The sequence below is a fragment of the Chelonia mydas genome, chromosome 8 (genome assembly GCF_015237465.2).
Source record: "Chelonia mydas isolate rCheMyd1 chromosome 8, rCheMyd1.pri.v2, whole genome shotgun sequence".
Taxonomy (NCBI): domain Eukaryota; kingdom Metazoa; phylum Chordata; order Testudines; family Cheloniidae; genus Chelonia; species Chelonia mydas.
This window is the reverse complement of record NC_057854.1, coordinates 88,911,762-88,938,582: the sequence shown is the minus strand read 5'-3', so window position 1 is coordinate 88,938,582 and position 26,821 is coordinate 88,911,762. Positions and strand designations below refer to the sequence as shown.

The 26,821-nt window shown below is 38.5% G+C and overlaps 2 protein-coding genes across 7 annotated transcripts in view; one reads left to right on the top strand and one right to left on the bottom strand.

Moving 5' to 3' along the window:
• The window catches only part of ALG6 (ALG6 alpha-1,3-glucosyltransferase), a 37,520-nt gene extending 23,614 nt beyond the window's left edge, over positions 1-13,906 (top strand). For all 4 annotated transcript variants that reach the window (XM_007059038.4, XM_043520900.1, XM_043520901.1 and 1 more), the window contains exons 8-15: positions 2,886-3,071; positions 4,115-4,250; positions 7,922-8,007; positions 8,704-8,788; positions 10,089-10,159; positions 11,699-11,767; positions 11,920-12,118; positions 12,880-13,906. In XM_007059038.4, the coding sequence (XP_007059100.2) occupies positions 2,886-3,071; positions 4,115-4,250; positions 7,922-8,007; positions 8,704-8,788; positions 10,089-10,159; positions 11,699-11,767; positions 11,920-12,118; positions 12,880-13,077 (1,030 nt within the window). In that variant the 3' untranslated portion in view covers positions 13,078-13,906. The remainder of the gene's footprint in view (positions 1-2,885; positions 3,072-4,114; positions 4,251-7,921; positions 8,008-8,703; positions 8,789-10,088; positions 10,160-11,698; positions 11,768-11,919; positions 12,119-12,879) is intronic.
• Positions 13,907-15,194: 1,288 nt separating this feature from the next.
• The window catches only part of LOC102934175 (integrin subunit beta 3 binding protein), a 52,749-nt gene continuing 41,122 nt past the window's right edge, over positions 15,195-26,821 (bottom strand). For 2 of the 3 annotated variants that reach the window (XM_037905981.2, XM_037905978.2), the window contains 2 exons: positions 19,151-19,204; positions 15,195-17,431 (listed from right to left, as the gene is read on the bottom strand). In XM_037905981.2, coding sequence (XP_037761909.1) covers positions 19,152-19,204 — 53 coding nt within the window. In that variant the 3' untranslated portion in view covers positions 15,195-17,431; position 19,151. The other variant, XM_037905980.2, reaches the window with a different exon arrangement.

Genomic DNA, 26,821 nt, shown 5'->3' with positions numbered 1-26,821 from the left:
GTTTTTTGAAATTCATTCTGGACCTTCTGACCTCCTGAGTTTTATGTCCTGTTATCCTTGCTACCTGGAATATTCCTTGCTCTGTATTGTCAGTTGAGCCATTGCTTGCTTGCATATCATATTAAATGTGTAAAGTTTCAGAAGTCTTTTAAAGCAGGGGTGGGTAAACTACGTTTTAATCTGGCCCTCGAACTTCTGCCGGGGAGCAGAGTCTGGGGTTTGCTGCATTCCATGTGTGCTGTGGCTCCCAGAAGCAGCAGCATGTCCCCCCTCCCGCTCTTATGTGTAGGGGCAGCCAGGGGGCTCCGCATGCTGGCCCCCCAGCCGCCACCACTGCAGCTTCCATTGGCCAGCAACCATGGCCAATGGGAACTGCAGGGGCAGCACCTGCGGATGGGGTAGCATGCAGAGTGGCCTGGCTGTGCCTCTGTGTAGGAGCCAGAGTGGGGACATGCCGCTGCTTCTGGGAGCTGCTTGAGGTAAGCCTGCACCCCTGACCTCCCTCCAGTGCCCCATCCCGGTCCCACCCTCCTGCACCCCAGAGCTCGCATCCACAGCTGGAGCCCTCTCATTCGCACCCCAACCTTCTGCCCCAGCCGGGAGCTCCCTCCCGCACCGTGATCTCCTCATTTTTGGCCCCACCTCAGCGCCCACACCCCCAGCCGGAGCCCGCACACCCTTCCACACCCCAACCCCCAATTTCATGAGCATTCATGACCCGCCATACAATTTCCATACCTAGATGTGGCCCTTGGGCCCAAAAGTTTGCCTGCCCCTGTTTTAAAGCCTCCATATCAATGTTTATATACCCACAGTCTAGGCTGAGATTTTCAAAGCCACCAAGGGAAGTTGGAAGCCAAATTCCCATTAATTTTAATGAGAATTGGGCATGTCAGATTCCTATGGCAGGTTTGAAAATCCAACCCCTAATGGTATTCATGCAGGTGTGTATACTTTTTTAGCATTAGTTTACAATGAAATATTCACATTTAGGTCTTGGTTGCAGCTTATATTAGAAAATTAGCTATTGTGCATATCCATAAGCAAGTGCAGTAGTTGTTCAGTCCAAGCTGTAGGAAGGTGCACCAGGTAACCGAGATGTGCGGAAGTCCTTGGGCTGTGATAAATGTGGACACTTTAAAATATGCTGTTGGGTCAAAACTAGGCATATGAAAAATCAAATTTTGTTAATTCATCTCTAATAATAACATACTAATTGTGGTGTTCCCTCTAGAACAGTGGTCCCCAAACTGGGGGGGAGGGCACAGAGGAATATTCAGGGAGGTGCGGCGGAACCTGGGGCAGCCCCCATGGGGGGCAAGGAGGGTGCACCACCCAGGCCCACTCTGCTCCCAGCTCCGCCCCGTCCCCAGCTATGTTCATGGCCTCAGCGCCTGGGCCTGGCCCCGGCCCCCAGCTGCGGCCCAGCTTGCTGCTCCCCAGGGTCCGGCCCTGCTCCCAGCCGCAGCCCTGGCTGTAGCACTGGCGCTGGCCTCGGTCCCCTGGCCCCCAACAGCAGACTGGCTCCCAACCCCAACTCCTGACTGCAGCTCCCAGGGGAGGGGCGTGTACAGATTACATTATGAGTAAGGGGGGGAATGCAACATAAAAAGTTTGGGGACCACTGCTCTGGAAAATGCATCTGTCAGGTGAGAGGCAGCAGCAGAAACCAAACTTCTAAGAAACAGACTCTACTTTCATAAAAGATTTTCACTATATTTTGCTGCTTCGATTTATCCTGAAATCATAGTTTTGGCACTGATTCTGCAAAGACTTATGCATGTGCATAACTTTATACATTGTGACTAGTTCAACTGAAGTCATTTGAGGTACTTAGAATGCAGAAAGTTAACTGCTTGTGTAAGTCTTTGTAGGATCATGGCCTTTTGGCATCATAGTTAGTGCTATGAAAGTGACAGTATCACAAATACGATTATGATTTTTGATTGGGGAATAAATAGCAGGTTGAGAAATGATTTATAAAACCCAAATGTGTTGTCATGTAGCTATCTCTACTGGCCAACACAGAGTAGGGAGAGAGACATACATTGTTTCAGTATTTCTTAGGATATCTGTGGCATCTCTCTAATTCAGTTTCTTTTATTACACTTTAATTGCTGCTTTTGATGCATTTAGGTAGAGCCTGAACCATAGCACATCAAAGTCAATGAGAGTCTCTTCATTGACTTCACTGGGTTATGGATCAGGCCTCAAGTGTCAAAAGTAAATAACAGATTTTTTTTTTTTTTGGTTGTAACTATTATTTGTTTTGCAGTAGTGTCTAAGGGTCCTAATCATGGATTGGGGCCCCTTTGTGCCAGACGTTGTATAGACACATAACAAGAAGACAGTCCCTGCCTTGAAGAGAGTATAGTCTAAGTATGAGCATGTTTAAATATTCCATACAAAGCTGTACTGCAAAAAAGATTTAGGGCTTTTGATAATTTTATCCATAACCCTGGAAAATATGAGCACAAGAAAATGTGGAATTGCCACTAGTTGTATCCTACTAAGTCCTACTATGTCAGTGTAGTTTTTTATTAACCCTGGTTAAATGATTGTACTATACTATTGTAATAACAATCTGTGCAACCACAAAACTCTCTTTAAGAAGTCTTTCCTTTTGACTCTATGGACTTTTGATCAGGCCCCCAAATGCAAAGTTACAGTTGGCTAACCTGTTTAAATAGAATTTAAAATATGTCTGTGTGAACTAAATAGTTGCATATTTGGCACTAGATTTTTAAAAATGAAGACTAACTTATAAAACATCTGTTTTGAATATATTTTACACTAATCACCGGTGGCTTTAGTTCACTGTTAACTTGTCACAATGCTCCGCATGTTCCCTGTCTTGTACATCTTGTCCTTAACATAAAAAACATATATAACTCTGTGAGCCTGGGCTTTGCTTTGTGGGGTGTACTTTCTCTCTCTTACGATTGGGACCTTTTAGGATCACTGGCATTTTGCTTGGCCATAAATTATAAACAAATGGAACTCTACCATTCACTGCCATTCTTTTGCTACCTACTTGGAAAATGCTTCCAAAAAGGCCTTACGGGAAAAGGGTGAGTATCTTTAAAACTCCGTGTCCAAACACTAGCTCAAGAATGCACTTAGGCAGCCTAGCCTTGGGAATTTGATTCAACCTATTTGTGTTTTCATTGTTTCTCTATTAAGGGAAGGGAAGGTACTGATGTTATAATTTCCTCTGTTCTTGGAGAACAAGTCTCTTTTTAGTCGTTAAATGATACACTAAATATCTAACTACTTTTAAGGCATTAGAAAGTAAAATATATCAAACTTAGAGCTGGGTGAAATTTTTAGACCAAATCTGTTTTCAGCAAAAAATGCAGATGTGGTGACACTGAAACGTTTCATGAATTTGTCTGTTTTCCCAAATTGTTGATTTTTTTTTTTTCTTGGAGGGGGGGAAGGAGGAGGAGGGAGAAAAACCTTTAAAAAATACTGAAAGGCAAAAATTTTGTTTTGACATTTTTCAAAATGTAATATTTCAATTTTTTGGTTCAAAACAACTTTTTGTTTAGAAATTTGCTTTAATTTTATTTTAAAAAATTCAAAAATGATAAATGCTCAAAATAGAAACAGTTTCATTTTTGGATGAAGGAAATATTTTGTTCAACCTGAAGTGGATGTTAAAACTAAGTTGCCTGAAATTTTGAAATATTTCATTTTTGGTTTGACCTGAAAATGTGTGAGTTCCAATATTTTGGAATTGCCAGTGAACCGAAAAAACTCTTATTTTGCACAGCTGTCATTAATCATCCTTTTTCTGCACACCTTCATCATGCTGGAATCAAAGTTAAATATGGGCCAAAAGTAGACATCAGATTAATGAGACAAATGCCAGTAGAAGTGACACAGTCCTAGTGGTTTTCTTATGACTGATCTAGAGATGATGACATACCTTTTCTCTAGTACTGGTAGCTCTTCTCAAATTTGTCACATTTGGCGATCTTATGCACATTCAGTTGTGTCCTGTAAATACACTCTACGTTTTAAGCCCCAAGTGCCTGATATTTTTTAATATATAAACAACTGAGTTTTTGCCTCTTAAATATCTCAATGTAAACTCTTCTCTGTATTTCAGGTTAGTGTTGTTAATTAAAATATCATTTACGGTGGTTGCTTCTTTTGCGATTTGCTGGCTCCCATTCTGCACAGAAGTGGAACAAATCCTGCAAGTACTCAGAAGACTCTTTCCCATTGATCGAGGCTTATTTGAGGTATGTGGGTTGTTTTGTTTTGTTTGTGTAAATGTTCTGTATTCTTAGATCCCTTGAGAAACCTTCATCATGACCTTTAGGGATTTCATGTGGAAAACACACCACAGAACTAGTAATCTGATCTGCCTTCATTGGCAGTCATTTCTTGCCAGTTATTTAATCCAGTATTTAACCCCTAGCTCAGCTGGCATCTTCCAGGATATTATATGAGTAGACAACACTTATCCCATCATCAAACCCATACTTCAGTCATACATTTTTCCATTGACATAGATTCCATAGTAATTGACAGTATCAGAAGATACAATGTAAAAGTTAACAGCTTCAGAATCTCCCCTTTGGTTAGTATAATACTCAGCTTTATTGAAAGGAATTATTTTTACAACTAGTAATGGTTGTAGTGTTTCAGGTATAAATTAAAGCCTGCTTTGTGTCCTAGCTGATATTCTCAGTTCTACAAAAGTTGATTTAGACCACTTGTGCTTTTACTATTCCTAAGTAGTAGTTTGATTCAGCACAATGCTCTTGAGGCTTGATGCTGCAAGATGCTGAGCACTGTCGCCCCAATCCAGCAAAGCAATTAAGCACATTCTTAAATCTAAGCACACAAGTAGCTGTCAGTGCATCTACTACTTATATGCTTAAAAAGGCACTTCAGTGCTTTGATAGATTGGGGTCAGAGTGCTTAGCTCCTGGCAAGATTGGCTCAAGTTTAAGAGCAAGTTCTATACCACAGGCTTCCCCACAGTAGAAACTAAAGGGCTTTATTCAGTAATGCTTCAGTGCTTTGCTGAATCTGGGCCTCAGTGACTGTTAGTGTAAATGGTTTGCCTTATATATGTGGCTTCTGTTAGCAGTCCTTCAGTTGATACAAATGATACCACAACCTGCAATATCTTTGCCCTGAAAAACTAACATTGTGGATACACTGAGGGTGGCATTTAATTTAGATGCAGCCATAGGAATATTTTCAGAACATATTCTCCAGATGCTTGTTAAAAAATAATTGAAGCTTGGGAGATAAAGATATTTACAAACCAAAATACCTTTTGTCACTTTGCATTTTTTACCCTTTGCTAAGTTTAAAAATAAAAGCTGTAAATGTCAACAAACAATGAATCCAAAAGAGCCCAAGGATTTTAGTCTAATATTAGACCAAATATTTTCAGACTCAATAGGGGAGTGACTTACTTGGATACTAATCTGGATAAACTGAGAAATTGTCTATGTAAGCAATGCACAGTAAGTTTATACTCTGTTGCCTGTAACAGGTTCTTTGAATTGATTCCCATTTACAGAAACAGCAACAAATGCTGATGGTTGTAAAATCTTATTGGCTATGAAGTAGGCATCTTATATGTTTGCTGGTGCTGCGAAACCCTCTGTTCACTTGTAGTCCTCAGCAAATTTGAAGAGCATATTCTGTATTGCTAGTAAGCATACAAGAAAGATGGCTTAGTAGTTGGTGCTAGTAGCTTTCTTGTTATGTCTACACAGCTGTGATTCTAGCAGCTGTTTAGGGATGAGTTTCATGGGCATGATAGCTGTGGTTACAAATGTAATTTTGAAAGTGATCCTAGCACAACTGCTAATGTCTTTAGACTTCTTGATTTATTAGTGGTTAACTCTGTCATTGCTAGTAAGCAGAGCTAAATACATTCAGGTATGTAATAAATGTGAGAATATATTGAATGTAGTGCTGTCAAGCGATTAAAAAAACTACTGCAATTAATCGCACTGTTAAACAATAATACCATTTATTTAAATATTTTTGGAGGTTTTCTACATTTTCAAATATATAGATTTCAATTACAACACAGAATACAAAGTGCAGAGTGCTCACTTCATATTTATTTTTGATTACAAGTATTTGCACTGTAAAAAAAACCAGAAATAGTATTTTTCAATTCACCTCATACAAGTACTGTACTGTAATCTCTTTATCATTAAAGTTGAACTTACAAATGTAGAATTATGTACAAAAAAAATGCATTCAAAATTAAAACAATGTAAAATTTTAGAGCCTGCAAATCCACTCAGTCCTACTTCTTGTTAAGCCAATCGCTCAGACAAACAAGCTTGTTTACATTTGCAGGAGATAATACTGCGCAGTTCTTGTTTACAGTGTCACCTGACAGTGAGAACAGGCTGGAATCCCAAGATATTTATGTGCCAGATGCACTAAAGATTCATATGTCCCTTCATGCTTCAACCACCATTCCAGGGGACATGCGTCCATGCTGATGACTGGGTTCTGCTCGATAACAATCCAAAGCAGTGCGAACCGACACATGTTCATTTTCATTATCTGAGTCAGTTGCCACCAGCACAAGGTTGATTTTCTTTTTTGGTGGTTCGGGTTCTGTAGTTTCTGCATTGGAGTGTGGCTCTTTTAAGACTTCTGTGCTCTACACCTCGTCCCTCTCAGATTTTGGAAGGCACTTCAAATTCCTAAACCTTGGGTCGAGTGCTGTAGCTATCTTTAGAAATCTCATATCGGTATCTTCTTTGCGTTTTGTCATATCTGCCGTGAAAGTGTTCTTAAAATGAACAACGTGCTGGGTCATCATCCAAGACTGCTATAACATGAAATATATGGCAGTATGCGGGTAAAACCCCCCACATAGCAGGGAACATACAATTCTCCCCCAAGGAGTTCAGTCACAAATTTAATTAACTCATTATTTGTTCAACGAGCATCCTCAGCATGGAAGCATGTCCTCTGGAATGGTGGCCGAAGCATGAAGGGGCATATGAATGTTTAGCATAACTGTCACGTAAATACCTTGCAATTCCGGCAACACAGGTGCAATGCTAATGCCTGTTCTCACTTTCTGGTGACATTGTAAATAAGAAGAGGGCAGCATTATCTCCTGTAAACAAACTTGTTTGTCTTAGCGATTGATTGAACAAGAAGTAGGACTGAGTGGACTTGTAGGCTCTGAAGTTTTACATTGTTTTGTTTTTGAGTGCAGTTATGTAACAAAAAAAAGAAATCTACATTTGTAAGTTGCACTTTCACGACAGAGATTGCACTACAGTACTTGTAGGAGGTGAACTGAAAAATACTATTTCTTTTGTTTATAATTTTTACCGTGCATATATTTGTAATAAAAATAATATACACTTTGATTTCAATTACAGCACAGAAGACAATATATATGAATGCAGGAAAACATCCAAAATATTAAACGAGAATACCAATTCAATTTTAGAAACAGTGCAATTAAAACCGCAATTAATCGCAATTGATTTTTTTTTAATCGCAATTAATTTTTTTGAGTTAATCGCATGAGTTAAATGCGATTCATCGACAGCCCTAATTGAATGTCTTCACATTTGAAAAAAAGTTTCACAGGTGCTATCATTTTGATGGAAATTTTCCTAGAGATGAATGGTTTCAGAGCTTTATTTTCACAAAATGTGTGGTCTTGACTTAAGACTGACGGTCTCTTGTGTTTGAGAAAGTATTTCTCAGTTGTTTTAATACAGTTTCTTTCAGATTATAATTTTCTATGTTTGAGCCAAGGTCACACTGACCCAGTATTGCCTTTCATTATAGCATATGACATTTGTGTGTCAAAATGTATTTTTCAGTGAAATATTAAATAATCCTCATATTATTTGAACAGCAAACTAACATAGATACAACTCATTAAATATCTTTTCAGGATAAAGTAGCCAATATTTGGTGTAGTCTAAATGTCCTTATAAAGATAAAGAATGTGCTGTCACCTCAAACCCAGCTTAAACTCAGGTAAGAGAACTGAAGGCTTTTAGGTAACTTTTACTTTTATTCATATCATGGGGGATTTTCAAAAGCACCTAAGTAATTTAGGAGCACAGATCCTATTGAAAGTCAAAGGGACTTGTGCTCCTAAGTCACAAAGATGCTTTTGAAAATCCCATCCATTAATTTTTGGGAAGAATTGAGAGATGAAATTTTCAGAGTTCTTAAAAAGACTTTTGTTCATAGTGTATTTTTTAGTTCCAAGTAATACAAATAAAATTTAAAGATTTTCCCCAGGGGTGTGTGTGTGTGTGTTTAGAATGTTACGAAACTTTTTTATGTGTGATCTGAGCTGAATAATTAGTTAAAATTGGGATGCTAGATAAAAATAACAAACACATGTATTTGACTTTTTCCATTATATCTTCTAGATGTTTTAAGTTTGCATAATCCAAAATATTTCAAATAAGCAAGTAGTTCAAGATGAGGCTTTCAGTATGGAAAATGGATAAAAAGTTACTGAAGAGTAAAATTTTCAAAGGCACCTAAGTCAATTAGGAGCATACACCATACTGACTCAGGCTCCTACCTGATTTGTGCTTTTGAAGATGGGATATGGGTCCCTTAGTCACCTAATAGCTTTTGAAAATATTATCTGAAAACATAAGTGGTTATCTATACATTAAAGAATAAACTTAATATTTTTTAAAAATAATCTTTTAGCTTTGCTTTTACATTTCTGACCCTGCTTCCGGCTTGTATAAAACTAACCCTCCAGCCCTCTCTCCGAGGATTTAAATTTGCTCTGGTAAGTGAATTTTTGTAATTGTTTCTTATTTAAAATCTGTCATTGAATGTTGGAGAATGGCCAACAGTTCTCCTTAAAATTGTCCCACTGTGCAGAGTTATGTATGTTGTTAAATGTCATTTGGTATCTGTTGAAGAGACTGTTTGTTTAAAAAGCATATCACCAATAGAATTGAATATCAAAATTGTATCGGAGGACCTAACTAATGTCTTTTAAATCTCAGGTTTTCCCCTTGTCTATACTTCTTTATTTCTCTTATCCTCGGTTTTCTTTATTTTAATTCTGTATTTTTATTATTTTCCTCTGAAAAGCCGTTTGAAGATTCTCCACACAATAAAGCTTTGTATAGGTTTGAGATTTCCTTTCTCTTTCGTTTTGTTTCCAGAGTGATAGTTTTTTTTAATGCACTGGCTGCCAAATTCAATAAAAATTCCCACAATAGTCATTGCAGGCTCATTAGTGGTTTGAAAAGGAATGATCCTTTTTTTTTGTTTTTAACAAATGTTTGCTTTTCTCTCTGTAGTCTAATATCATTGAACATAAATTTTAGGCATATTTACATGACATGAATTTAAAATATTCCTTTTAAACTAAAAGCACTTTTATATCAAGACAGATATCGCTAAAATTTAAACAGTAGTTGATGTATATGGTTTAAAATATACAATAATTTCTAAGTATTATTTGAGTTTATAATAGTGATGCCTATAACTAGGATTAATCCTTCCCGAGAATTGTCTTGTAGTTTAATTCTTGCTCAATATACTTTTAGTTCAGTAAAAAGAATGAGACCTTTTGTTGTTACTTCTGAGGCGCGGGTTATTCATGAGTACGGTTGACCCAGCATAATACAGCCTACCTCAGGTGTGGTAGTTACATAGTTCTGACTTTATATGGTGGGGCCCCAATCCTGCAATCACTTATAAATGTGAGTAATTCAGTTTACTTTGATGGGATTACTCATGTGAGGCCAGTTAAGCACATGTGTAAGTGTTTGCAAGATAGGGGTCTTATTACATGAGTCATGTTCTGAATACTCTGGGTCAAACTTTCAAAAGGCTCCTTTTTGCAGCCACAATCTGTTACAGGTGCAGCTCAGTGTACTTGTCCCTCTAACTATATGGAAAATGCAAATTGCTCTGGAATTGAATATATTTAGTACAAATTAGATACTTTAATTTATACTGGACACTTCATACTGATGCCAGCCTTTACATAAAATTAGGCCAACTAAAAAACTAAAACCTACACTTTGCATTGGGGAGATATATATTAACCTCTTCTACTTGAATCTTTTTAGATTAGTTGTGCATTGTCATTTTTCCTGTTCTCCTTCCAAGTACACGAAAAATCCATTCTTCTAGTATCAATGTAAGTAATTTATTTTTAGAAAATATTTTGATACCCTTTTCCCCAATTTGCATGATGCCACAGGCTTCTTCCTCACTTAGAAATTATGTATGTATTGGAAACAGACTTTTTAAAAAAATTGTGCATATCATTTTCATTCCGTAAGAACTTCTGAATGATAGGTAATTTGAGGCTATGAAAGTAGAAATTTCCTTTTGGACAACTTTCATTATCTAAACAAGATGTACTAATGGGGTTAACTAGGGTCCACTCAGCACAAAATATGCGTGACTGTCCAGGTGGTAGGGTTGACTGATTCTGGGGTGGGAAGGGTGACACTGCCATGGAAACCAAAGAAAAGCCCCAGACATGTAGTTGTCCAGCAAGATAAGAAACTATATATAAGGTAAGAAATAACGATGAGTGAAATAGGGTGAATTCTCCCTCATTTCTCAATAACTAGATGGCAAGGGGCCTCCTGTCTTGGAAATAATGTGTATATTCCCCTTCTCTTTCCTTTGTTGGGAGATGAGTCTTAAGGCTGAAGGTCATCTTCTTCCCCTTGGATGAAGCATAGCCATCATGTGGGAGGAATTTGAACACTGGCATGGTAGCATCTTTAATATTCCTCTCCTAAGTTTACATTAGAAAGCTCACATAGAGGCCCACAGAGGACAATTTTATCTAGATTGGCCACTAAACTATTGTTTCTAGCTTCCTGGCTGAACACACAACTTTACCATTCTTCCTAATGTGACTAGGGACGGATGCTTATAAACTGTAACTGTTCCTTTTGAATGCATATTGTGCTGCAAATCAACACACAGGGCAGAATATCTCTTGCACCAGAGCTCTGCTTGGTGTGGTCACAGCTTCTTTGGTTCTTGAGGTCAGCCTGTCACTGCTTTAGGGCATGTTTACACAAACACCTGATGCGTGGCAGCTACCGTGTTCCAACCTGTAGCACACTAACTGTCTGTGTGGACCCTGCTGCTACGTACTAAAAGTTCTCTAGTGTACACACACATACTGCAGTTTGAATCAGCAGTAGGTCAGTGCACACTAGGGAACTTTTAGTGCACAGCAGCAGGATCCATAGGGACAGTTAGTGCATGGCATGTGAGGGCACTGCAGATTTACACCTCAGCTTCTGTGCACTGAGTCTTCATGTACACATACCCTACGGCAGTGAAAGGCTGATGCCAAGGATCAAAGAAGCTGTAACCAGGTGCTACATCAAGCATGCTCTGGTGCAGGAGATATTCTGCCCTGGTATATTCTTAATGGATCCTGTGCCAGTGGAGGATAGACAGAGGGAAGTTCTGCCATGTCTCCTATGCTGAGTGAGAGGGTGGTGGGCCCAGTACTGGCACTCTTGCCCCAGGAGGGAGTTCTACCATTTTCAGCTAGTGTCTGGTTCCAGATGGCAAAAAAGTGGCCAGATCACAATAGAGTCTCTGGCCCAGAATAAGTAAAACTTGTGTATAACAAAAGTCTAGCGAGAACCAGCAAAGCTGTTGTCATGACAGTGTTTGTACACCTATTTTTTTTTAATCGTAGACCAGTCTGCTTAATGATAAATGAAATTCCGTTGATGTCTACATGGTTTTTACTTGTGTCAACCTTCAGGTGAGTCAGACACTATTAACTTCAATACAGTATTTTTCCTGCCTTGATTCTCCTACATCTTTCTAAGCATATTATTTTTTTCTCACCTTTTAATGTGTTACTTAAAATGTAAATTTGTTGGAATGTAGACTAATGCTTTTCTGTTTTAACAGCTTGCTGCCTCTTCTGTTGAAGGATGGCCTGCTTCTGGCCTATGTGGTGACCACACTGGCGTTTCTGATCGTATGCTTGACTTCTTTTTCGATATTTGAAAAGACTTCAGAGGAGGACTTGCAGCTGAAGTCACTCTCCCTTTCTAATAGGGGATACATTCCTTCATTTAAGGCATTCTCAAAGATTATTAAGAGTCTGGTAAGAAACTTTTAACTGTTCATAATATGTTGTTTTTTAAAGTCATGATAAACCAGCTTTATGCCCACAATTATGTACATTTGTGTGGCCACAGGATTTATATACTGTTTATAGAATATACTCTTGTTTGCACATTTGTTCTTAGTAGAAATTTCATGTGAACAACTTCGTGTTGAAAACCACACAAGAGACCCATCTGTCTTCTTCCAGAATGTTTCGATATATGTAATGTTTTCCCAGTTCCAGTGAGCCCCTCCCCCGCCAAATCTGCTCATTCAAATCCCTCCTAAAAGCCCAGAATAAGTAAGTTATGAAGAAAGGAGAGAGCGAGAAATCCCAGCCTCTCCTCTTTTAATGACAGTATTGTCGAACCTTTTAGTTTCAAGCCTTTGGGGCCGGGACTGTCTTCACACTTCCCTTAAACAGTTGCATACGCTATCAGTGCTTAATAGTAATGAGATCACCCTTACTTAGCAGCAGCATGTCAAAAGACCCTGTTCCAAAATACTCCTTAATGTATTGAATATATAGTAGGAAACTGTCTAATCTCTGGGGGGCGTTTTGCGGTGATTAGCGTGACTGTATTTATATCCGCTTAGAGAATGGCACACAAGATGTTTGTATAGATGCACACGGTATTTTATAAGAGGTCATCCCTATAGAGGATGAGGAACACAAAGCACCTAAGCAATGAAAGTAACTACTTATTCATTTGACACTGTAAATCAATGTTAACTAATGTATTATTCTTTATCTTACAGTTTATTGTCTCAATAACTCTGATGGGCATCCTCACTTTAATGAGTGCCACACTGACTCCTCCACAGAAGCTACCAGATTTATTTCCTGTATCTGTGTCTGTTGTTTCCTGCCTACACTTCTTATTCTTCTTGATGTATTTTAATGCTGTTGTACTGTTGGACTCAAGAAATGGTAGAAATCATAAGAAAATCAACTAGTTAAATCCTAACCTGTGAAAACTCAAGACTAAACTGGAAAGAGAATATTTTCAGTGAAAATATCAGTTACAATAGGCAGCTCTAAATCACTGTCTTATTTAGTATATTTCCTGTGATCTAATGAAAACCAGGAAACAAATAGTTTTACATTTAAACACAAAGAATAAGTTAATGACTTTTATTTTAAGGAGAAAGAGTAGCTACTATCAAACAGTGTTTGAAATTTAACTTGACTTGTTATATTCTCAAGAACTTCTGATATGGTTTTGCAATATGAAAAGGCTATTTGTAAACTGAAAATAATTAAATGCAGGAAGTCTTGACCCTTAACTAGCAGTGCCAGTTTAATTTAGCAAAGCCATGAATATAATTTGCTAGTGTCGAGTCATACATTTCCCAGCAGGAAATGTGGAAGAGATACAAAGTAATATGGGTTAAACAATAACTCTTGGGTGCTGCTTCTAAGTGGCATCTCTTGCTGGCCTCTTTTGATTACATAAATTAAACTGCCTTGTATACTATTTCACTGTCATCATGTTTTCATATGATATACTTAAAATCATCAAGGCCACTGCACCAATATCCATGACTCACTATCATAGTTCATGGTAACATCACCATCTTACTCTGGCAATAACCCCTTTACCAGCTGAAGTCCATTTTTATTCTAAGAGTTTCAGGGTGCTGTGGTTGCTGCTAGTGTTTTTCCTACATATCTTTTTTCATATGGCTAATATAAGTTACAAACTACACAGCTCTGTAGATAATTGTCAATTTTATGACCTAAATGGAATGGTCAGTTTTTAAATTAAAATCTGGTTAAACTGCATTTTCTTCTCTAGAATGTTCAAAATGTATTGTAGGCCAAAGTCCTGTTTCATCAGCCACAAGCTGAACTGTAGGGTTTTGCTGAAATAATATGAAGATGACTAAATGGGCAGAGTAGTCCTTGCGTTATTTATGCTGTCCCAACACTCTGGGTCACAGAACTTTTGTACTGAAAAATGTAGAAATGCAATGTAGAAGTCGATAGAGGGGGGAGAGAACTGGAGTTTTAGACAGCTGGCTATGAGAGAGTTGATGCTGCTTGCACATGGGAGAGACTGTGTCTCTCTCTACTGCTCCCTTCTCATTCCTGGTAGTAGCTACCTCACTTACTTTCCTATGAACAGCCGGAACTGCATCAAGCAATACTGGATAATCCCATTTACAGAAAACCTGTTACAATGTTTAACAGCAAAAGCTAATTTTGACATGTATTCTGTTAATATTAGGTTTCAGATTTAATACTCTACTGAGATGAACTGAACCAGTCTATACTTCTCAGTTATTGTTACAAACTGTCAGCAGATGCAGGAAGACAACACTGCCTAAGTTTACACTGTTCACCTTTAGCTGAGTTCCTGTTCAAGTGATTAATACGTCTAGGATTTTATTGCATTAATGTTGTGTTAAGGCACCAAGAGCCTTGGGTAAGTGTCTTTTAAATTTAGTATTTGAAAAATAAAAAGGTTTTATATAACCAAAATAACAGCTGAGATACTACAGCATATTTCTGAAACAAGGAGTGAGTGGATTCTGTTGCAAATCCTATTGATGTGGAATAAATTCCAGACGGAGCTACTTGTTTGTTAACTTTATCTGAATGGCACTCTGCATAGTATATTAGTAGCTCAGAGAACACAAACTAATGTAATTATACAGCACAAAAGCAGAAAGCATGAGAACCCGTATAAAAGGGTTAAATGGGGCGGAAAAGAGCCCTTGAACTGGTATCATTGGAGATAGGTACAGCCTAGAAGCCGAAATCAGATTGGGCACACGTGAAAGGATGAGCCATCCTTGTTTAAGAGCATTCCCATATTAACCTGATTACTCTGAGCACAATATCATAGTGTCATTGACATTGAAATATTCTAGAGCTGTCGCTGGTGTGTAGCATAAGACATGAATGTATGCAGCAGGTGTTTTATGAACTAACTTCCCCATGTATGAATTATGAGGTCACTTAAAAGAAGTGTCTACCCACTGAGTTTACATTTCTTTAATTAAAAGAGGCAGTTTACGTGTTGGTGAAACAACTTGTCTTAATCTTTTCAACAAGTAATTACCAACACTTTTAGAAGGCAGCTTTATTTTGTACAAGGTAAAACATTCCACTTAACACATAAGGCATTACTGAACTGCAATTATATATGTAGACAGACAGCACTTGACCTAGCGTATGATAGTTTATTCCAAGCTGTAACTGTAACCTTTCCATAAACATTTAACATTCTTCTGAGAGGGTGCTACCATGATAATTATCCATGTGTAAGGCATGCAGTATTTCCATCCACAATAAAGTCTTTTCTTTCTTTTAAAAAAGGAGTGGGTAGTTACGTGCATCAACCATAGAAAGAGGAATCATTGTCCACAGTGACTTTGAGAAATAACACCTACAGAATTCTGCACAAATAAACTTAGTGAAACACTGCCAAAAGTTAAAGCAGTGTGATGAATCTCTACTCTCAATAAAGGAATGTGTAAAACATCCAACTAAGATGGAAGAAAGTGGAATGGTTTCACATTTCAGTTAGTCTCTTCTGTCTTGTGTTCATCACAAGATTAGGGCCAAGTGCTTCCCACCATATAAAAACATTAGTTTTGTGTGTATCTCTTTTCTTTGTCCTTCAGGTGGCCTCTAAGGGTGATAAAGCGTGAGTCATCTGACCTACCCTGTGTAGAATTGGGAAATGGTTCTTAGCAGACCCAGCTGTTTCTGAAAGGCAAAAGCTCAGTATACCAAGAGGTCAAAGAAACAGTAAGTGCTTTAATAGCATTAAGGTACACATAGAGTAATATCTGGAGCAACATCTTAACATATATAGCCCGGCATTTTCTGTTTTCCTTAATAAAAAAAATTGCTATCCTTTGTTATTCTGACATTATGGGGTCAAGGTAAAAATCATTTACTAACTTGACATCAGTTGCTGACTGTCCCTTATCTAACTTAAGACATTCCGTGTTCTCCTTGCACACCAAATGCCTTTTTGAATCAGGTTGCGTACCCATTAAAAAGGGATGTTTCTGCTATTTCAAAAATATCTACATTTCCAGAGTGGTTGTAGAGTATACAAAGCTGGCAACATCTCTGCACCACTCATCATTTTAGTTTTGTCTAACTCAAAACTTCAGTTGTAAAATGCTAGTTGCCTCCTGGTTTGAGAACCACTGCTCTACAATGGTGGCAAGGAATAATATTCAGACTCCTGCACCTTTTTTGTACATCTCCTGTACTTGTTACCCAGCACACAAGAGAGGCCACAGCTGCCTTTACAAATTTGGCAACTCTGCCTGAAGGTGGAGAGTTTTCAGGGTAATCAGAAATATGTAAAGGATGGCGGAAACAACAGCAAACCCATTTTTACACCAACTCTTCCTTTATGTTACTAAGTATGTACACTAGACTAAAGTAAGCACTTCATCATTCTCTAAGTACATGCATGTAAACAGTGAGGGCCTGCCTCGGATACCTTTACTAATGTTCAGTTATGCCTTACTCCACATACATTCTCATTGAAGTCAATAGCATCCACTTGTGCAGTATAAATATGGCCCTGGGTTAGGGAACCTGCCTGAAAACAAATTGGACTTGTTGAGTATACAGAATTAACCCTACCATAATGTAATTTCCCAGGTTATATGATCACAATCAACCAAATATATATAATTTTGCAAACACCCAGTTTGGAGTATGTCCGCATTTGCTGAAAATGTCATGGAACTGCTGCAACTTATCTTATATAGCATCTCGTTAACTTTTGGGTGAGCTGATGAACTGCATAAACAAAGCCCTACAAATTGTCACGCAGTCGTTGCTACTCCTGGTAAAACCGGCACCCATTGCTAGAGATGGAGCATATCATTACTGTGAAATTTTCAGTCTCTCTGAAGGCCTGGGAATCAGTATTCATCCTTAAACATGCAGCTTCTTCCTGCTCAATGCTAAAAACATATTACAGTCTTTACACCAAGGCAGCACAACTACTGTTTGTAATAACTCTACATGGCAAAAGTAGTTTATACTCTGTACAGCAGTAAATCTAGATCAGCTTGTAGTACATAAACATGCATAAAAGAGCCATGAAGAAATGAATTATTTACGTTGAGATTATCTGGTTGTGCACACTGTAAAGTTTAAATTAGATACCAGAAATTTTATCTAGATGTGCACCTGCCTAGTGCAATGAGCAATCCTTAATTGGTATTTGCTGGGGAAGATAGATTTACAGGCATTTCTTCTCTCCTTTTAAGTACAATAAAGCAGATGTAGAACTTTGTGTTGATACGGTATGCACTTTTCCCATAATGCCTGTGGGGTTAAAAGAATGACTGAAATAAGACTTAATTAGACAACATTACCATATGCATATTCTGTTCACAATAACGTATCTGCCTAACCCCAACTCATTATGTAAAAACACATAATACAACAAAAAATGAACAATTCTATGTTTCTCTTACATTGGAGTAAAATGTTTTTGATGTTAGAAGATAAAAGGGTGTTTTTTATTCATAATTCATTCTCCTGGTACTGCTGAAAGTCAAAGTGGACAATCTAATACTGTCAACTGCAGAAAGCTTTTTCATCATTACCAGATTTACTATTTGTTTTTTTTTTTTATAGTAAGAACATTAATGGACTGTATGTTTGTCACTTACACAAGAACACAATAAAAGCAGGAAAAGGTACATGTCTTTAGTAGGCACAATTGACAGAGGTTGATATCACTGACTACTTATTAGAAAGCTTCAACAGTGTCCTGTCTTGAAGACATGATTAAAAGTTGCACTGTAGATTTGTGGCATTTTATTTTTTTAAATATACACATTCTGTGAATATCTGTGAGCCAGCTCCCCCTTCTTTATACTATATTATGAATATTCAGAATAACCTGACTTTATAAAGAGGGGTATATGCTCATACCTTCCATCAATCCCCATTAATCTGCAGATAAGTCTCTATATCTAAAGATGAAAATATGTCTGAAAAGAATTTGTGAAACATGATACCCTGAGCAGACAGTTTTCTTATGCGTAAGTGGTGTTTTGCTGATTGACAGGGTCAGTCTCTAGTTGGGCTTTTGCTTATGTCACTGGAACAGGGAGAAGAAGCCAATGGAATAACAGAAATTGAGCACCCCCAAAGCTTGCCTTGTGGCTTCTGTTAGCTCACCACTGTGATTGGCAAAAAATAGAGTATAAAACAATAGGTGAGCGGCTGGGCGATGTGACATATCTGGCTTAAATTAAATTAGAGAAAGAAAGGAACTTTGTTAAAAGGAAATTTTGTCCAGAAAGTGCAAACAGTAAATCATTAACACACTGTCCACAAACAAGAGAATTCAGAAATAGGCTAGCAGCAAACCCAGGACATTGCTAAAACATGTGAGGGTGGAGCATAAGGAAGTGGCAATATCAGGTGGAAATGGTTCCCTACACAAACCCTCCCATTGCCCTTTTGAGCCGAGGAGATGGCATTACTACTCAAACAATGGCCAGCAATGTCTCCCGAGCAGCATAGGCCTCAGGAATAGAATAGAATAGTAAATTTATTTGTCCAGGACAGGGGCAGGCAGTCCTCTTTGAAGTACCTCATTAGGAGAGTCACTCATAATATCTAAGAAGGTATAACCTGTTCTAACACTCAAATTCTCTTATTCCTTTGGTCACATGTGCCTATTCAAGTGTGGAATATTTGAAAAACCTTCTAGTTATCACCTGATCTTGGTGACTTGGAGAAATCCTCCTGTAAGAGTCTCCAGTAAGATTGGTTCTTATTGAACCTACAGAAATCTATTTGCACAGCAAATCAGCAGAAATTTTAAGAAGTAGATTAGTTTTTTATTATTGAGGTATTGCATTCATGAGCAGCAATTTTCTTCAAATCAAAATACGACAATTTGATCATGCACATTTGTACCTACTATGATCATTTGCAAATGCTTAAATAAATTCAGTCCTTATAATTACCATTAATTGTAAACATTAGTTTGTGTAGTCAAACACTAAAGTGAGAAAGCTCGCTTACCTCAGTTAATGAGCGATTTAAGGAATTCATAGCTGTTACCAGATTGTACATATTCTGTGGATGAAACAAAGCCAAATTTTCACAAACAGAATGATGTTTTATTTGTAAAATAGAAATCTCAAAATCAACGTGCTGCTGAAGTAAGATTTCCAGAGTTCATAATTTGTCAATATTGTAAACTGCAGTTTTTAGAATGTATGTTTTGCTATTTACATTTTCATGATTCCATTACTTAACTCTGACCACTTAAAAATACATTAAGATTTTAAATATATAAAGGTTTGGATAAACACCTGGAAATATAAAATTAAGAGTTACAGTAATTTAATGTGTATTCTATCAGGGCTTGAATGGAAATATTGACAGATAAAGAGAGACTAGAACTGCTCGTTTGTTTACATGCTTCTGCAATCTAGGATTAAGTTGTTTGGGGTGGAATCTTAAATTAAATGCAGATGCACAGACAATATTAAGCGAAGTCTTATAGCCTATGGACATTTTACATATGGGGCACGGTGGGCAAGGTTTCCTGTTCATTGGAAGGGTGGAGTTACCAGTTTCTTGGGGATTCTCTTACTTTAAGGGAATCCCACAATAGGGTAGGGCTAGCACAGGTGGCCTTATGGAAAAGATGTATCAGAGGCAGGGCTTGGGGCCTAAGAATGGTCTGGAATGCTGCTGTATACTTGCAATCTGGAATGGCCACTTAGTGGTCTGTGGGAATGTCTGCATTGCTGCCAGCTCAGATCATACCCGCACTCACTGATTTGTATTTGCATGCTAAAACTGGAAGTGTAGCCGTGACAGCATGAGCCTCAGGCCGGGCTAGCAGTGTGCGTATGTGCCTTGGACAGAATTGTACTCTGGGCAGTTCACTTGTCCCGCCACAGCTACCTTTCTGTTTTTAGAATGCTAGCTCAGTCAGAACTTGCATAGGTGTGGCTACCTGAGCTGGATATTACACCTCCAGCGCTAGTGCAGACACACCTTGTGATGGGGTTTACAAACCCTGCTCTAGACAAGAATGGGTTAAAGAGCAGCTATGTGCTCAGCCCAACCCACCCCACCTGAGAAGCATGCCAGACTTAGAGGAGGAGTCTTAAAAGGGAGAAACCCAGCTTAGAACTTCCTAGCCCCAGCGGGGGACGGACCTCTCATTCTCAGCTCCAAGAGGAACAAGCTGCCTTTGATAGCCTATGAACATGGAACAGTAATACAGATGGCTGAAGGACCATGCAGGATAGAAGGGCTGATGCTGCTCTCTATTTCTGTTAGTTTAATATACTTTCTTTTGTTACACTGGGAATTGGGAGAGGGGTCTGGCCCCAGGGCAGACCCTTACTGAGAATGCAAGCTCCCCGAGGAGATAGGCTAATGTAAGAAGTAGCCTAGAGAAGAAGCAAGAGGTCTGACAAGACAGACCTTAACTGCTTGTTACAGGGCGCCTGGGCCTGGGTTCCTCTACAGTGTCACTGAAGAGGCGAGCATGAAGAGCCCAGACACAGGGGCACAGTAGCTCTATTGGGCCTAGATCTGGGCCACTGACCTGACGTGAGGTTGTGGGACTTTGAGTGTACTCCAAAAGGGGTGAGACTACACATGACCTTGCCAGAGGGCTGAGTCACAAGATGAAGGAAACCAGCTGTGGACCTGGCCAGCTAAGCTACGAAGACAAAAAAATCCTACAAGGCCACACTCAGGCCCAGTGCAGCGCATTGACTGGTGAGTCACTTTGTCACAGAATCACTGCAGCTGAGCAAGGGTTAGAGCAGATCTGAGGCCCGTAACAGGATCGCTGCATTTTATGTGCTAAGGATTCTGCAGATTTTGTTTCTGTCCTTATTTCGGGCAATGAGCCAGTCAGAGTGAGCTCAAGATCACGTATGGCTGGAACATCTGGCTATCACTCACGCTGTGTGAGAACAAAAAGGGAGGGAAGAAGGGGAAATGCAGATATCATGAGTGGAAGGCTGTTAGGCCTTCATGGTCTGTTTTAGCCAAACTGGGTGAGAATTGATGGAACCTGATTGTATTAGCTTCAGAAACGCACAAGATTAGATATGACCACATTCACACTCAGGAGAGAATTTTCCCCTATATTTTCCACCATAGTTTGGCCTGCATAAAGTAGTTTTTGCTTTCAGTGGGTTTCTACCTTACTCTAGGTTTCAGTAGCACCAGCCACTTGTATATTTACTGCACAGTTTAAGTACTGTTTAAGTATTTTCTTTTCTGTTTACATCCAGTTGGGTAGGCTTTGGTGATACATGGTCTAGGGGAGTAGGGAAGTAGCTGGTCCCTGCATGACTGAGAGGAGTAGCTCAATCAAGTGACTCCATCCTTAGTGTGCATATGCTTACACCTACCATCTTTCACAGACCAAGGCTTCACCTTTACGAAGGGTGCGGGGGAAGAGTGCACACGTATGAAGGTCCCACATTCCCAGTTTGGTTGTTGTCCGCAAGGCTCAGGATGCCTGTCCCAGCAGCCCAGTGAAAGAGTACAAGCAGTGGACTCACAGTTTCCAAAATAGTGCCTGGGTCTGGGCCAAACCTGAGAAGGAATTCTGGCCTAGTCTAGGTTTGATAAAGTTATTTCATAAAAAATACATCCAGTGTGATTTACACCATGTGTATCTTTATTTATAGCCTTCTACCTACTAAACAAATTTTCCTGTTTACACAAGGAGCCATTAAAAAGAAAATTCTACTGACAGTTGCCTGTATTTAGAATAGGGAAATAACTGACATCACAGATTGTATGGTGTGGTAACTGACAGTAACAGACTGATTTAATAGTGATCACTGTATTTCCAAACTGCTGGTTTCTTTGTGCTAACTGTGATTTCTGAATAAAAAAATCCTTACTTGTAATAACTCTTTACTTGCCCCAGTGCAAGTAATTGCATAAGAAATCCACCAGTGCAAAGAGATACAAGTTACACAGTCTGAAAAAGTATCTTGATAAAATATCTCACTCACCCTGGGTTAGACTCAAACTGCATTCATTAAGTGAGGTTTTTCTAAGAACTTTCAGTCTAGCATCTTTGAAGAAATATCTGTATTTATACTTGTCTTTATACACAGAGTATTAAGGGTTACGTATTTAAATAGCCAACAAAGAATATGACCTATTATAAACCCCATAGATGCTCACATGACTTACTATACCTGTCCTAAGTTTGCATTTTTCTTCTTTGTGATGCTAAAAGGATGATCAGGTCCATCCTATTCTCTGCCTGTGGAACATAATAGTCTAGTCTCCTGTGGGCCTCATTTACTTTACTCTCATTTCTGTTGCTGAGTTTTGTGTGCGGGTGTGGGGTGGTGCTGGTGGCCTGTGACACACAAGAGGTCAGGCTAGATGATCTAGTGGTCCCCTTTGGCCTTAAAAGCTATGACTCAAAACATAACAATGAAGCAGCATTTTCATAATTGTCAACACCTCTACAGACATACATCTTAATTATGATCCTCTTCCCCCCCCCACCCCCCATTTTAATAAATACAAACCTAGCAAAATTTACCTAACTTTCACTAAGGTCAAATCCTGTCTTGGTCACTGCAGCTAGAAGAAATGTTACCCAGTGCATCCCCTGCAGCTGAAAACCCATACACCAGCGCAGAATTCTCTGATGTTGGCCAGAAATGCAGAGGTGGGAGGATTATCACATTCTTTGCTCCAGTAATAGCCCCCAGCTAGCAGATGCTGCTCTCTGCAGCACACACACCAGCTGGATAACAGGGCTGGATATGATACCCTAAAGTCCTTGGAGTTTCAGTGCACAGACATGCATGGTAGTTGCCTGACTACTAGGTACAAATCCTGCCCTGCTGCTTCTGTGGTATGGCAGAAGTTCCCAGGTGCCGTTCTCTCCCAATCCACATGTATAGCAAAAGGGCAGGATCTTCCCAAGGTCCGTCTCCCGTTCCTCCCCCTATCTCTCCCCCACCACTAAATTGGACATTTACACATCTAAAAAGGAGAGAGAAAAAAAATGTTCACCTGTCAGGTGCTATAAAACCAATCTTCTCCTAAATGTGCCAGAATAATTTTTCTCTACCTCAACCACAGTTAAAACCTTCACTCTATTCATTACTGTCTTTTTATAGTATTTTTATTTAATAAAACCTATTAAGACTACCATACAAATCTCTTTACTTATGCTTTTATCTTTTAACTGATCAATTTTTATATTGCTGACATCCCTTCTTCACCATTTGCTCATTTAAAAATTCATAGTATATGAGCTATGTCTCTGGAGAAAATGTCTATAAAATTTGTTACAGCTGGCAAATGTGTATGAGTCAGTGATAGCACATGACTAAATGCTTCACAGAAAATAAAATTTGTTTCTGTAGTAAGCAGAACTGTTTAAATGTTATTTATTTTTATGTTTCAAAGAAAATATATTGTGAAGTGCTGCATTGATTTAATACACAACAATGTCTGTGTACACGCTGTACAGGGAAAATTTATGAAACCTTTGCACAACTCCTTTAATTGAATTTTCCAAATCTCTCACCACACACAAATAATCAATATCTTCTGCAGAGAAAACCAGTCAGAATTATTACAGTCTTTCTTTTCAATTTTGTTGTCATCAGCACATATAGAGCACCTGGATATTTGTAATGTCTGGGTAGCAAGTTATTTACACCTCTTAAACATAAGATTGCTATTAAGTGAGTTCAAACTGTTTCTTTATTTAAAATAATTATATTCCCAGGAGAATACAGATAGAGTATTTATAGTCATGTAGGAGTTGCTATACATATTCATGTTGTAATGAAGCAGTAGTTCTTTTTAATTTTTCATTAAGCTTCATACTCTAAAGTCTTGATCTGTCAGATTATTTTTTTTAAATTGATTCTGAAAAAAGTAGATAGGAATATAGGGAATAAACAAAGGTGTGAAAGTTCATGAATCAATGTGGTTGATACCCACACAGAGAAGGTAAGTTGACAGTCCAGTATATACATATGTCTGAAGTCTATAGCCGTGTATCTCATGTGCATTTCTGTCAGCCAACAGTTAATAGCTTAATATTTCATCTGCATAGCATAGGATGTTAAATCATTGGAGAGGTTTGTAACTTACTCCCCAAAAAGCTCATGTCTCTGACCTCAGACACTTTCCAAATTTCAAAATGCATTTTATATTTACACTCTAAGGTGCACATGCAACATAGTAAAACCAGAGCCTGCTGGGAAAGATTAAAAAAAAAAAAACAACGAAGAGAGAAAACATAGTACACTCTGAGTCAAAAGAAACGGTCTACAATCTCTCTTACCAATCTCTCTTACCAATCCAGTTCTCAAATGGACAAAGTTAGTCTCTCACTTCAACCAGGACAACCACGTGAACCTAACTAAAAATTCAATGGCATTGCAGAAGTTGGGCACTGGTCAAGGCACTTTTTGCTTTCTCCAGCCTGTAACGCCATCGAATTTTCCGTAAGTACAATTCCAAGCTTGGGGGAGGACACTTGGATGGAATGAGAAAAGAGCTCTATTCAAGCTTAGCCAAAGGAACAGCTTTTATCCAGACAGTGCAAGCTACAATGAAGCAAAAATCTCTGAACAGAATTAATGACTCAACTATACAAACAAACAACAAAACGAAGGGGAAGCTGATCTTTGTCTACTAAAGAAATCCCTTTTACAGTTTGCTTGTTCTTAATTGTCTGTTGTGAAAGTGGAGGATAATGTCCAACTAGTTTAGGTTTGTAAACACTCCCTATATACAAGAGGGTGGGATTATTTCTTGAAAAGAGAAGGTTGGACAACTCTGCCACAGGCTGTTTGTGCAGAAATATAAGGGTCAAATTCTTTCCTGCATCAAGGTGAAGGCAGTCAAGGGGCTGGTTTTGGCTCCTTAATTCTCAAACTGTTCAATGAAGGTCATAGTTTGTAGCTGAGTTCACGCTCTGAGACTCTCTTTCATTGAAGAGTGACCTGAGAGTATTTAAAGACAAGCTTTAGATGAGACAGGGATCTGAGACAATTTAGCTTGACTGGTGGTAAAGGTGAGGTTTTAACTATAGGTCTCTCTCCAACCCAAGAGGCTTTTTAGGTTTAACAAAAATTATCTAGCCACATTCTTAGCCTCCACAAAGGTGATGGCCAATACATCTGGGAAGACAACAGCATGTCTCCTGATGTAAATCTTGTTTGGGTATAATTGCAGGCTACTTGAGTACCTTGGGTTGCTAGAGGCAACTTCTTGCTGACTGATGTTGAGGCAGTGAGTTTGAGCAGCCGTAGTCTAGTAGCAACTGATGGTTGAGAGCAACTGATGTTTGAGAATTTTTGCATGAGTGACCGAAAGGCTCAGTTGGAGCAGGGTGCACTACTTGCATAGAGGAGTAGTTATTTGTCTTTTTCTCAGCCTCCTCTGGTATATCAGGTATAACTAACTAGAGCCAAGAAAACTGCACCATCCATCCTGTGAGGCACAGCAAGACTGTGGAGGCTAACAGGAACCTTGAAACCCCCTAGACTGATGTCTCATACAGCTGTAACTTCATTAGTTGCACATGCCTGTTCCCATGTGATTGAGTGAAAACTCATCTGGTTAAAGACTGACTTGTTCACCTGAAAACCAACATTGTTAAAGACTGTGTGCAAGGAGAGGCAGAAATTGGTTCCATTACGCTGTACAAAAAGAGGTAGGAAGAAAAACTTCCTTATTGGTGCTGAGGAAGAGTAATTGTAATACAAATACGAAATTTACCCAACTTTTTGCAAGGATGAGTATCTGGAAAATGGGCTCATTTTCCTGTTTTAATATAGCCTGGAACTTAAGGCTCTGAATATAGTTTTTCTTGATACTGTAAATATATGATCATTTGAGAATCTTTAGCCAGAAGACTCTCTATTGCGCCTTGCAGAACACAACAGACTCATTCATGGGCATGGTTCATGCTCATTTTAGTGCTACACTGTTTTTCTTTACAGGAAATGTAGAGAAACTATTAATATTTTGTAACTGCCAGCTGAAGTTGCTTCACTGTTTAGAATTTTATCATCGTCAATCCTCTAAATGCTCAAACTGTTAAGCGTTCTTTAAAATATGCATAGTGCAACCTATATATTTATTCTCAACACACACAAAGCATGTTTTGGACTGCAGCAAACTGACTAGATTTCATCTCTTGGCAGCTGCTCTAGAGTTTGCTTACATTTTATTCAAAAACATTTTGTTTACTGTAAATGCTAGTCATGGACAAACAATGATGCCATTTTTTATGCTGATCACACAAAATGATATACTGAGTTCTACATAATGCTGCCCATTGACTAAGGAATTTTCTGTATTAAGTTGTTTTAAGCAGAGGTTGTTTATGTAAAGTAAATAAATTTCATGCCTCACCATGTGATGATAATGTGACATTCCATCTGTATCAAGCCACAGAATAGTCATAGGTTTCAAGTTTTGAGCGTAACTAATTAAAAATAATTATGAAAAAAAACCACATCCAAAACTAAAAGGGTAAAGTAAAAAAATCTCCAAATACTTTCTTGTATCACACTTTTTCTTTGCTCCTCTTTTTCCCATATTTTTAAAGACAGCAAAATGAAGCTCAGTCCTTGTTGAAGTAGAATTAAAATAGATAAAGTTGTAACAAAGTTGATAAACTTATTAAAAAGAAAAGGAGTACTTGTGGCA